Source organism: Lepidochelys olivacea (genome assembly GCF_965140295.1).
Source record: "Lepidochelys olivacea isolate rLepOli2 genome assembly, chromosome: 3".
NCBI lineage: Eukaryota > Metazoa > Chordata > Testudines > Cheloniidae > Lepidochelys > Lepidochelys olivacea.
Window position 1 is genome coordinate 186,882,284 of NC_140413.1, and position 13,173 is coordinate 186,895,456.

The 13,173-nt window shown below is 44.0% G+C and overlaps 1 protein-coding gene across 6 annotated transcripts in view; it reads right to left on the reverse strand.

Moving 5' to 3' along the window:
- CCDC88A (coiled-coil domain containing 88A) overlaps window positions 1–13,173 on the reverse strand; it is a 348,165-nt gene that overhangs the window by 204,946 nt on the left and 130,046 nt on the right. For all 6 annotated transcript variants that reach the window (XM_084624216.1, XM_084624211.1, XM_084624213.1 and 3 more), the window contains one exon: window positions 5,049–5,189. In XM_084624216.1, the coding sequence (XP_084480342.1) occupies window positions 5,049–5,189 (141 nt within the window). The remainder of the gene's footprint in view (window positions 1–5,048; window positions 5,190–13,173) is intronic.

Here is a 13,173-nt window from a genome sequence, read left to right on the forward strand (position 1 = left end):
CACTACACTACTAAAACCCTCACCCTTGCTTCCTGTCTTTCCTACTACCACCTCCTTTCTCTGGTCCCCCCCAGAACCCACTTTGCTTTACTTAGATCAAAATACTGCTTAAAGATCAGAGCTACAGCCAGAAACCAAGAAAACAGAAGGAGATTTACACAGGTATTTTAAATACATTCTTTATTGCTGGGAGAAGGAGGTAAGAGCAGGAGGGGGAGAATATTGTTTAGTGTGAACATCTCTGTAAAATCAAACGAGCCATAAACATTTGCCTCTTTTTATTTTATAATTGGCTTATGGAGTGAAACTCTTTTGGATTCCAAGTCTCAAAGTCCATTGGACCACATTATTTTGGAGAAATTAACATATGTGGATAATCAGCTCAAAACACATGTGGCAAATTGCTGGTACTCCTATGATGGGTCCCACACTTTCTCTTCTGGGGGGGGCGGGGTTTCAGAGTGCCATTTCTCACCCCTGAATTGGGGTATTAACTGTGCCACTAGTATCGCAGAGAAGGGGAATGGAGAGGAAGAGGGACCCGGGCCCGCCCTCTACTCCGGTCCCAGCCCAGTGGCCCTAGGGATAGCGGCAAACCACTTGAATTAGCGATTCCTTCCCATGGGCTATTTCCCTCTCCGGCCTTTCAGCTTGTGGGGCTTCCTGCCCTCTCTCTCTGCTTGGACCAGGTTTCTCCCAACCCCTTGTCTGTGGAGTCCCTCTGCTCTGCACAAGCCAGGTTTCCCTTTACCTAGGGTCGTGGTCTTCTGGCCCGCCACAGCACTTCTCCAAACTCTCCTCTGTTTCCCTCCAAACTGCTCTCTGCTCCAACACCAAAGCACTCTGCTTCAACTCCTCCAACTGCCTGATTGAAGCAGGGGTTTTTTATCAGGTGCTCTAATTAATCTATAGCAACCTCTCTTCCCTCTACAGGGAATCATAGAATCATAGAATATCAGGGTTGGAAGGGACCCCAGAAGGTCATCTAGTCCAACCCCCTACTCGAAGCAGGACCAATTCCCAGTTAAATCATCCCAGCCAGGGCTTTGTCAAATCTGACCTTAAAAACCTCTAAGGAAGGAGATTCTACCACCTCCCTAGGCAACGCATTCCAGTGTTTCACCACCCTCTTAGTGAAAAAGTTTTTCCTAATATCCAATCTAAACCTCCCCCACTGCAACTTGAGACCATTACTCCTCGTTCTGTCATCTGCTACCATTGAGAACAGTCTAGAGCCATCCTCTTTGGAACCCCCTATCAGGTAGTTGAAAGCAGCTATCAAATCCCCCCTCATTCTTCTCTTCTGCAGGCTAAACAATCCCAGCTCCCTCAGCCTCTCCTCATAAGTCATGTGTTCTAGACCCCTAAACATTTTTGTTGCCCTTCGCTGGACTCTCTCCAATTTATCCACATCCTTCTTGTAGTGTGGGGCCCAAAACTGGACACAGTACTCCAGATGAGGCCTCACCAATGTCGAATAGAGGGGAACGATCACGTCCCTCGATCAGCTCGCTATGCCCCTACTTATACAGCCCAAAATGCCATTGGCCTTCTTGGCAACAAGGACACACTGCTGACTCATATCCAGCTTCTCGTCCACTGTCACCCCTAGGTCCTTTTCCGCAGAACTGCTGCCTAGCCATTCGGTCCCTAGTCTGTAGCGGTGCATTGGATTCTTCCATCCTAAGTGCAGGACCCTGCACTTATCCTTATTGAACCTCATCAGATTTCTTTTGGCCCAATCCTCCAATTTGTCTAGGTCCTTCCGTATCCTATCCCTCCCCTCCAGCGTATCTACCACTCCTCCCAGTTTAGTATCATCCGCAAATTTGCTGAGAGTGCAATCCACACCATCCTCCAGATCATTTATGAAGATATTGAACAAAACCGGCCCCAGGACCGACCCTTGGGGCACTCCACTTGATACCGGCTGCCAACTAGACATGGAGCCATTGATCACTACCCGTTGAGCCCGACAATCTAGCCAGCTTTCTACCCACCTTATAGTGCATTCATCCAGCCCATACTTCCTTAATTTGCTGACAAGAATATTGTGGGAGACCGTGTCAAAAGCTTTGCTAAAGTCAAGAAACAATACATCCACTGCTTTCCCTTCATCCACAGAACCAGTAATCTCATCATAAAAGACGATTAGATTAGTCAGGCATGACCTTCCCTTGGTGAATCCATGCTGGCTGTTCCTGATCACTTTCCTCTCATGCAAGTGCTTCAGGATTGATTCTTTGAGGACCTGCTCCATGATTTTTCCAGGGACTGAGGTGAGGCTGACTGGCCTGTAGTTCCCAGGATCCTCCTTCTTCCCTTTTTTAAAGATTGGCACTACATTAGCCTTTTTCCAGTCATCCGGGACTTCCCCCGTTCGCCACGAGTTTTCAAAGATAATGGCCAATGGCTCTGCAATCACAGCCGCCAATTCCTTTAGCACTCTCGGATGCAACTCGTCCGGACCCATGGACTTGTGCACATCCAGCTTTTCTAAATAGTCCCTAACCACCTCTATCTTCACAGAGGGCTGGCCATCTCTTCCCCATTTTGTGATGCCCAGCGCAGCAGTCTGGGAGCTGACCTTGTTCGTGAAGACAGAGGCAAAAAAAGCATTGAGTACATTAGCTTTTTCCACATCCTCTGTCACTAGGTTGCCTCCCTCATTCAGTAAGGGGCCACACTTTCCTTGGCTTTCTTCTTGTTGCCAACATACCTGAAGAAACCCTTCTTGTTACTCTTAACATCTCTTGCTAGCTGCAGCTCCAGGTGCTATTTGGCCCTCCTGATATCATTCCTACATGCCCGAGCAATATTTTTATACTCTTCCCTGGTCATATGTCCAACCTTACACTTCTTGTAAGCTTCTTTTTTATGTTTAAGATCCACTAGGATTTCACTGTTAAGCCAAGCTGGTCGCCTGCCATATTTACTATTCTTTCGACTCATCGGGATGGTTTGTCCCTGTAACCTCAACAGGGATTCCTTGAAGTACAGCCAGCTCTCCTGGACTCCTTTCCCCTTCAAGTTAGTCCCCCAGGGGATCCTGGCCATCCGTTCCCTGAGGGAGTCGAAGTCTGCTTTCCTGAAATCCAGGGTCCGTATCCTGCTGCTTACCTTTCTTCCCTGCGTCAGGATCCTGAACTCAACCAACTCATGGTCACTGCCTCCCAGATTCCCATCCACTTTTGCTTCCCCCACTAATTCTACCTGGTTTGTGAGCAGCAGGTCAAGAAAAGCGCCCCCCCCCAGTTGGCTCCTCTAGCACTTGCGCCAGGAAATTGTCCCCTACGCTTTCCAAAAACTTCCTGGATTGTCTATGCACCGCTGTATTGCTCTCCCAGCAGATATCAGGAAAATTAAAGTCACCCATGAGAATCAGGGCATGCGATCTAGTAGCTTCAGTGAGCTGCCGGAAGAAAGCCTCATCTACCTCATCCCCCTGGTCTGGTGGTCTATAGCAGACTCCCACCACTACATCACTCTTGTTGCACACACTTCTAAACTTAATCCAGAGACACTCAGGTTTTTCTGCAGTTTCGTACCGGAGCTCTGAGCAGTCATACTGCTCCCTTACATACAGTGCTACTCCCCCACCTTTTCTGCCCTGCCTGTCCTTCCTGAACAGTTTATAACCATCCATGACAGTACTCCAGTCATGTGAGTTATCCCACCAAGTCTCTGTTATTCCAATCACGTCATAGTTCCTTGACATCACCAGGACCTCCAGTTCTCCCTGCTTGTTTCCAAGGCTTTGTGCATTTGTATATAAGCACTTGAGATAACCTGTTGATCGCCCCTCATTCCCAGTATGAGGCAGGAGCCCTCCCCTCACAGACATTCCTGCCTGTGCTTCCTCCCGGTATCCCGCTTTCCCACTTACCTCAGGGCTTTGGTCTCCTTCCCCCGGTGAACCTAGTTTAAAGCCCTCCTGATGATAAGATGATGATAAGATAAAGCTCTTATCATCCTGGGGCTTACATATCTCACCTCTGGCCATGCTGTATCACACACAATATAAAATTATGACTTCAAAAATGTTCAGTCTATGCTCAGAAAGAATATTGTATCAAAGTCAGACTCTTTTATAAAACTATTGTCATCCTCTCAATTAATCCAAATTCTATGGCTTTTCTATCTGACAAATGTCTGATCAAAATTGGGAACTGGATGAAAGTAAACTGGCTGAGACACAATTTAAACAAAACTCTAAATGGCTGGGATAAATATCTGAAGGAATAGGCAAGAGATGTATCTGCGCTCTGTTGTGGGGGGTATGTCCAGCACTGAAATGATTAATAACTTGCGAGTGTTACGAAATTCGTTCCTGTTTCTGGATTCTCACATAATAATAGTAGTTTGTGTTGTCTTTCTGTGTGTCTAGAGATGAGGCTGTGTGACCTTTCCTTTCTAACATGGACTCTATACATGGTCTGAAATTCTTGCAGATCCTGCACTTCTAACATATGCCTCACCAAGCCACATAGGCAGCTTGTGTGTGGGTCACTGATTGGCATAGGTTTGTTGCATGCAGCTTATGGCTTAAACCCCAGGGACCAGGGCGTACCCCGTCCCTGGGGCTATGTCCCCAATGGGACTCCGCTACTAATGACTACTAACTATAAAACTAAAACTACAATAACTATGTAGAAGAAAAACTCAGAGTCCAAGCGAAAGAAACCACTATTGGGCTTGTGAAAGCAAGGAGCATTCCAACAACCATCACTAGTGGAAAGAAGGAGCTGAGAGGGCGCAGGGCCGACAGTGCCCAGTATGCTGGCACGTAAGCAAGGGGCTCCAGAGCTGGCCCAACAGATACCACTACAGGAAACATTTCCAATGACCATGCACGTGAGCACGCACACACCTAACATGGAATTGAGATATGGAACAACTTGAAGAAGTGTTATTTCAAGCCATGCTGCCAACTGATAAAAGTTCAAAGAATGTATATTATCTATTTTCAAAAATTCCAAACTGTTTAATTTTAAAAAGGTATTTTCTTATACTTTTTATTTTTAAATAATAAAGCACATACAACATACCTCAGAATGTTCATCTCTTTCATCTATAAGTCTTTTTAAATGTAATGCCATATTTTTCAAGAGAGGCTCGATATATTCTTGTGACAGAATGCTGACATCCATCCACTGCAGATCAAACACATTTTCCTGATTATGAGTTACCTATAGGAGAAAGAAATAATTGTGAAAACAACCTTTATGTGCTATTTAATTATAAGAATGCACAAGAAGTATAACAAGAGGAATAATTGTGAAAACTCCTTTTAACTCTTGTCTCCCAGCACAGTTTATCCTCCATGGATTCTAATACATTACAAAAATGTCTGACAATTAAAAATATTTTAAGTTGTATTTGATGGAATAGTTTCTCTATCCACAATGAAAACCTGGAAAGCAGATCAATTAGGCTTAGATGCAACTACAGATGAAATATTATTTAAAAGCCTACTCTGGCACAGAACTATTTCTTTTTGCCAAATTAAATTCTTATACAGAATTTGCACAAAGAATTTTTACTAAAATAAAAATCCTGTAATTTTAAGTAATTCTGAGAACCTGAGATTTGTGCCACGGAAACTAATTACCTGAAGAGTGCCATTGCAATTTATTGTGAGCACACACTTGCTCACAATATCTCCTTTTATTTCATTCATTTATAATACTTTATGATTTTTTTAAAAATAATTTTATCTAGAATATTAAAAATATGTGCACAAATCACATCTTGCAGAAGTATTACATTTTAATATTCTGATGGGTTGGATCACAGGAAACGCCCTTGGGAACTGCCACCTGATGTGCTGAGACTACCTCTGAGCCCCTTTTCCCTGGCAGCCTGGGACTTCAGTGCCCTTCCTGCTTTGAGCCAGACACACTAGCCTGCTACAAACACAGACCCATGTCTGAACCACATCCCCCAAAAGTTGCAGGCTTAACTGAAAACAGCTTAAGAAGTGTTCCTGTCTTTAACACTCAGATACCCTACTTCCAATGAGGTCCAAACTCCAAATAAATCCGTTTTACCCTGTATAAAGCTTATACAGGGTAAACTCAAACTGTTTGCCCTTTATAACACTGATAGAGAGGTATGCACAGCTGTTTGTCCCCACCCCCCCCCCAAGTATTAATACATATTCTGGGTTAATTAATAAGTAAAAAGTGATTTTATTAAATACAAAAAGTAGAATGTAAGTGGTTCCAAGTAATAACAGACAGAACAAAGTGAGTTACCAAGCAAAATAAAATAAAACACGCAAGTCTAAGTCTAATACAGTAAGCAAGTGATTACAGATGAAATCTCATCCTCAGAGATGTTCTAATAAGTTTCTTTTACAGACTAGTCTCCTTCTAGTCTGGGTCCAGCAATCACACGCACCCCTGAGGTTACTGTCCTTTGTTCCAGTTTCTTTTAGGTATCCTTTGGGGGTGGCGAGGCTACCTCTTGAGCCAGCTGAAGACAAAATGGTGGAGTCTCCCAGGACTTTATATACAGTAACTCCCCCTCGCTTAATGTTGTTTTGATCTTACGTCCCTGCTCCATTACAGAACATGCTCTGCTTAAAGTTGTGCAATGCTCCGCTATAAAGTCGTTTGGCTGCCTGCTTTGTCAACAGCTGGCAGACCCCCTATGAGCTCCCCTACACCCCCCCCCAGCGCCTCCCGCCTGCTGGTAGACCCTGCCAATCAGCACCTTTTCCCTGCTCCCCCCGCCTCCTGCCCACGGCAATCAGATGGTTTGCGGCGTTCGGGAGGAGGGAGGAGTGAGGACTTGGTGCACAGGCTCCCCCTCCCTGCCCTGACTCCTGAACACTGCAAACCAGCTGATTGCTACAGGCAGGAGTCAGGGGAGGGAAGGGAGAGCCTGTGTACCGCATCCTTACTCCTCCCCCATCCCTCTCCTGACTGCGGCAATCAGCTGCTTTGCGGCACTCAGGAGGCAGGGCAGGGAGAGGGGAGGAGCAAGGATGCGGCATGCGGAGTTGGCGGATGTGATTGCAGAGCCATTGGCCATTATCTTTGAAAACTCAGGGCAATCGGGGGAGGTCCCAGATGACTGGAAAAAGGCTAACGTAGTGCCCATCTTTAAAAAAGGGAAGGAGGAGGATCCTGGGAACTACAGGCCAGTCAGCCTCACCTGGAAAAATCATGGAGCAGGTCCTCAAGGAATCAATTCTGAAGCACTTAGAGGAGAGGAAAGTGATCAGGAACAGTCAGCATGGATTCACCAAGGGCAAGCCATGCCTGACTAATCTAATTGCCCTCTATGACGAGATAACTGGCTCTGTGGATGAAGGGAAAGTAGTGGACGTGTTGTTCCTTGACTTTAGCAAAGCTTTTGACACGGTCTCCCACAGACTTCTTTAACTTGCTGGCAAGAATAATGGGCTAGATGAATGGTCTATAAGGTGGATAGAAAGCTGGCTAGATAGTCGGGCTCAATGGGTAGTGATCAATGGCTCCATGTCTAGTTGGCAGCCGGTATCAAGTGGAGTGCCCCAGGGGTCGGTCCTGGGGCCGGTATTGTTCAATATCTTCATAAATGATCTGGAGGATGGTGTGGATTGCACTCTCAGCAAGTTTGCAGATGACACTAAACTGGGAGGAGTGGTAGATACGCTGGTAGATATTCTATGATCTATGATTCTATGATAAAGTGGGAGGAGGTGGGGGGGAGAAGAGGCGGGTTAAGGCTGGCCTGCACATTCTGAGTGATGACGATCCTGAGAGGGAACACAGCTCCAAAGTGATTAGGGGAGTTGGTCATTTAATCATAGAATCATAGAATATCAGGGTTGGAAGGGACCTCAGGAGGTCATCTAGTCCAACCTCCTGCTCAAAGCAGGACTGATCCCCAATTAAATCATCCCAGCCAGGACTTTGTCAAGCCTGACCTTAAAAACCTCTAAGGAAGGAGATTCCATCACCTCCCTAGGTAACGCATTCCAATGTTTCATCACCCTCCTAGCGAAAACGTTTTTCCTAACATCCAACCTAAATCTCCCCCACTGCAACTTGAGACCATTACTCCTTGTTCTGTCATCTGCTACCACTGACAACAGTCTAGAGCCATCCTCTTTGGAACCCCTTTCAGGTACTTGAAAGCAGCTATCAAATCCCCCCTCATTCTTCTCTTCCACAGACTAAACATCCCCAGTTCCCTCAGCCTCTCCTCATAACTCATGTATTCCAGTCCCCTAATCATTTTTGTTGCCCTCCGCTGGACTCTTTCCAATTTTTCCACATCCTTCTTGTAGTGTGAGGCCCAAAACTGGACACAGTACTCCAGGTGAGGCCTCACCAGTGTCGAATAGAGGGGAACGATCACATCCCCCTCGATCTGCTGGCAATGCCCCTACTTATACATCCCAAAATGCCATTGGTCTTCTTGGCAACAAGGGCACACTGTTGACTCGTATCCAGCTTCTCGTCCACTGTAACCCCTAGGTCCTTTTCTGCAGAACTGCTGCCTAGCCATTCTGTCCCTCGTCTGTAGCGGTGCATTGGATTCTTCCATCCTAAATGCAGGACTCTGCACTTGTCCTTGTTGAACCTCATCAGATTTCTTTTGGCCCATATCTAATAACTTGCTATAAAGAAATTTACAGAGAAAAAAAAAAGAAAACAACAATCTCTAGGTGTGTTTTTTCGAGTTCAGAAAGTTCAGCAAGTACAGCAAGAGAAGCAGCTGAACAATTCACCCTCTTTCACTCTCTGACTCCACCACCTCAGCCAAGCTTCATACTCCGCAATGATGATTGTCGTATTAAATTGTTTCTTTAAAATTGTTTCAAACTTATACCTGTATTAAATTGCTTGTTTAAAATGTATATAATGCCTTTTGTCTGGCAAAAAAAATTCCATGGAACCTAATCCCCCCTATTTACATTAATTCTTATGGGGAAATTGGATTCGCTTAACATCGTTTTGCTTAAAGTCGCATTTTTCAGGAACATAACTACAACGTTAAGTGAGGAGTTACTGTAGTTTCTCTCCTGTGGGTGGAAACCCCTCTCTCCCCCGTGTAGAATTCCAACTACAAGATGGAGTCTTGGAGTCACATGGGCAAGTCACATGTCCATGCATAACTTAGTTCTCTACAGGGACGTTCCCAGGAAAGCTCAGATGTGCACTGACATCTATCAAGGTCCACTGTTCACCAAGTACTTCCATTTACTTGAATAACCCCTTCACAATATGTTGATCAAATCTGCCTTAGGTGCTTTCTACAGCAAACACTTTAAATACAAGAATAGAGCCAATGCTCATAACTTCAGATATAAAAATGATACATGCATGCAAATAGGATGAATACATGCAATAGAACATAAGCTTTGCAAAGATATGTTACACGGCATATCTAGCATAAAACATATTCCAGTTATGTCACATTTACATTCATAAGCATATTTTTAGCCTGGGAACTGATAGCAGAAGGGGTCTGCAGTCACTCCCTGAGAGAAGGTAGGTGTGATTAAAGCTAGAGGCAGGTAGCCTACAGCTACTCTACTCTACCCTACTCTACTAGGAGGGAGTTGGGAGGCTGGCAAACCTGAGGTGGGGAGAGCCAGAAAGGTAGGAAAGGCTCAGGGAAAGAGGCAGCAGGTCTAGGAAGGAACAGACCTTGGCTGCTGATTAGAGGGTCCCTGAGCTGGAACCTGGAATAGAGGGTGGGGCCAGGTTCCCATACCAGCCACTGGGGAAGTGGCACCAGCTGGGCAGGGGATAGGAAGACTGCCTGAACCTTTTCATAAGAGACTTTGTTACCCTGGAAGGTGAGGACCATAGTGACCTGGCCAGAGGGCCAAGTCACGAAGAAGCAGCAGCAGCTCCTGGTGCGAGAGAGCGGCTGCAGACAGAGAGTGAGAAGAAGAGACAGAGTGCAACTGCAGAAAGGGGTGTCAGCCTCACAGAGGTAATCCCCAGAACCACCAGGAAGAGGCACCATCCAGTGATGAGTAGAGCACCCAGTCACAAGAAATCAAAGATTTCTAGTCTCATACAAAACATTTCGTTTAAGAAGCCACATCTTTGTGAACAGCATAAAAGAACCCTATGAATAAGTTATCTAACATCCTTAATTTCAAATGAAAGATTAATCAAACAATATTAACATCCAACAGTATTTCATTTCAGCAAAATAAAAATGGAACATCAAAAGAGGTAAAATACAACCGTGAGAGCCTGGGGCATGACAGATGCTGCACCATGCTTCCATGTGTGAGACCTACACTTAAGAGTGACCTCAAGATGACATAATAAAACCAATGCATTCTTCTTCCTGCCTACGTTGAGTTTGAAATTAAAGTACAGCCTGACTGCTTGTTTTCTTCTTGTACCTGGTTAAGTGCCTTATTCACAAGGTGAGCATAGTTGCAATAAGAAACGGATGGTATGGTATGTTTATTTGGGAAAAAATATGCTTGTAACTTAGAGTGAATGGAAACTTTAAGAGTTCCAGACTTAAACCCCAGACTCCCATGCTGTCAATTTCTCCTTCCTGGCTTACCAGGCCTCTGCGCTGAGCTCAGATAGAATTAGGAAGGCTTACAGGCAGCAACAGAAACAGAAAGTAGCTGACAGAGCTGGGAAATTCCATTAGCTATTCTTGGCAGAGCTTCTTACTGTAATGGCAAAATAAGGGAATAAATTTTAACATATTGTCTGTAAATATTTGCAATCTACACTATAGTGCACAGGTAATTATCATGTGTGGTTGCTTAGCTAAATGGATCTGAAAAAATATTACTGGAAATTCAATGGGGCTTGTTCATTTAAAATGTGGTGATTACATTAAATCTACAGGATTAAAAAAAGAGATTTCAGTCCTCTTACCTGAAAAACTCAACTCATATTTAATGGTAGAGTAGCTACCAGACCTCCAAAATATATACATGTTCCCCAAGATACACAAGATACAAGCATATTTCTTGAGGCAAAAAAGATTACTCACTAAGGGCAAGATCCTGCGAATTGATTAATCGAGGCACATCTGTGTGCTTGCATAGAACGCAGTTGATGGATCCATTTATATAATCTAGGTCTAAATATTATTTTGTTCCTTTAATCCCTGTATACAGCCCAATACAGTGGATCCACACTCTGCTTTAAAGAACCATATTTTTAACAAATCACTTTTTTCTGATTCAGTTCATACTAACGTATCTGTACTAGATAGAACTAAATTTCACATTTATTACATATACTAGTATGAACTGTAATGAAGAGATCTCTGAGCCTTTAGCGATTATGTGTGAGAACTCATGGAGGATGCGAGAGATACCAGAGGAATATAAAAAGGCAAATATAGTACCTGTGTATAAAAAGGAGAATAAGGACAACCCAGGGAATTATAAACCAGTGGTTTTAACTTCTGTACCCATAAAGATAATAGAGCAAATAAACAAACAATCAATTTGTAAACATCTAGAAGAGAATATGGTGATAGGTAACTGTCAACATAATTTGTCAAGAACAAATCACGTCAAACCAACCTAATATTCTTCGACAGGGTAACAATGCTTGTGGATAGGATGGAAGCAGTAGATGTGATATAGCTTGACTTAGTAAGGCTTTTGATACTGTCTCACATAACTTTCTCATGAGAAAACTAGAGATATATAGTTTAGATGACCCTACTATAAGATGGGTGCACAACTGGTTAGAAAAATCATACTAAGAGTAGTTATCAATGGTTCACAGTCAAGCTGGAAGGACATATCAAGTAGAGTCACACAGGGATCTGTCCTGGGTCCAATTCTATTCAATATCTTCATAAATTATTTGGATAACGGCAGAGAGAGTACACCTGTAAAGTTTGAGTATAATACCAAGATGGGAAGGATTGCAAGTGTTTTGGAGGACAGGATTAGAATTTAAAACGATCTTGACAAACTGGAAACATGGGCTGAAATAAACAGGATGAAATTCAATAAGGACAAATGCAAAGTACTACACTTAGGAAAGAATACTCAATTACAAAAATAAATAATGGGAAATGACTACCTATGAAGGAGTACTGCTGTAAAGGATCTAGGAGTTATAGTGGATCACAAATTAAATATGAGTCAACAATGTAATACTGTTGCAAAAAAAGTAAATATTCTGGGATGTATTAGGAGGAGTGTCGGTAAGCAAGACATTAGAAGTAATTCTTCCACTCTACTCAGCACTGATAAGACCTCAAAGGGAGTACTGTGTCCAGTTCTGGACACCGCACTTTGGGAGAAAATGTGGACAAATTGGAGAAAGTCCAGAGAAGAGCAACAAAAATGATTAAGGGTCTAGAAAACATTACCTACAAGGAAAGACTGAAAAAGAGGAAGTTACTCACCTTGTGCAGTAACGATAGTTCTTCGAGATGTGTCCCACGATGGGTGCTCCATGGTACGTGTGCTTGTGTCCTTGTGCTGCTGATCAGAGAACTTTGGTAGTGTCCATTAGGCTCATGCATGAGGTTAGCCAGCGCGCACGGGCTTACCCTCCTCAGTTTCTTCTTTACCACAGAGTCATTGACAAGAACTCCGAAGTAGAGGGGAGAAAGGTGGGTTGTGGAGCACCCGTAGGACACACATCTCAAAGAACCATTGTTACTGCACAAGGTGAGTACCTTCCTCTTCTTTTTTGAGTTGTGTCTGTATGAGTGCTCTATGGTAGGTGACTCCCAAGCAATATCCCTACTCGTGGGCTGGGACTTTGGGGCAGAGTCAGTTACAGATGACAGCACTGCGGCGCTGAAGTTGGCACTGGAGGCAGAATCCCCAGTGATCGTACAATTTTGTGCAAAAGTGTGGACTAATGGCCATGTCTCTGCTCTACAGATCTCTTGAAGAAGGCAACAGATTAGGAGATTGACCTCATGGAGCGTGTTCAAATAGAGTCTGGAGGAGTTGTCTAATGCAATTCGAGACCCACTTAGAGAGCCTTTTGGCTGATATTGCTGAGTCCTTGGACCTTTCCGCAATGGAAATGAAAAGTGTACGGGACTTCCTCAAGGCCTTTGTTCTATCCAGGTACAAAGCCAGGGCTCTCCTGACATCTACGGTATGTAATATAGCCTCCCTGTTGTCTTGGTGAGGCCTGGGGTAGAAGATTAGAATGTGAATCAATTGATACATGTGAAATGGAGAGGTTACCTTAGCGATAAATT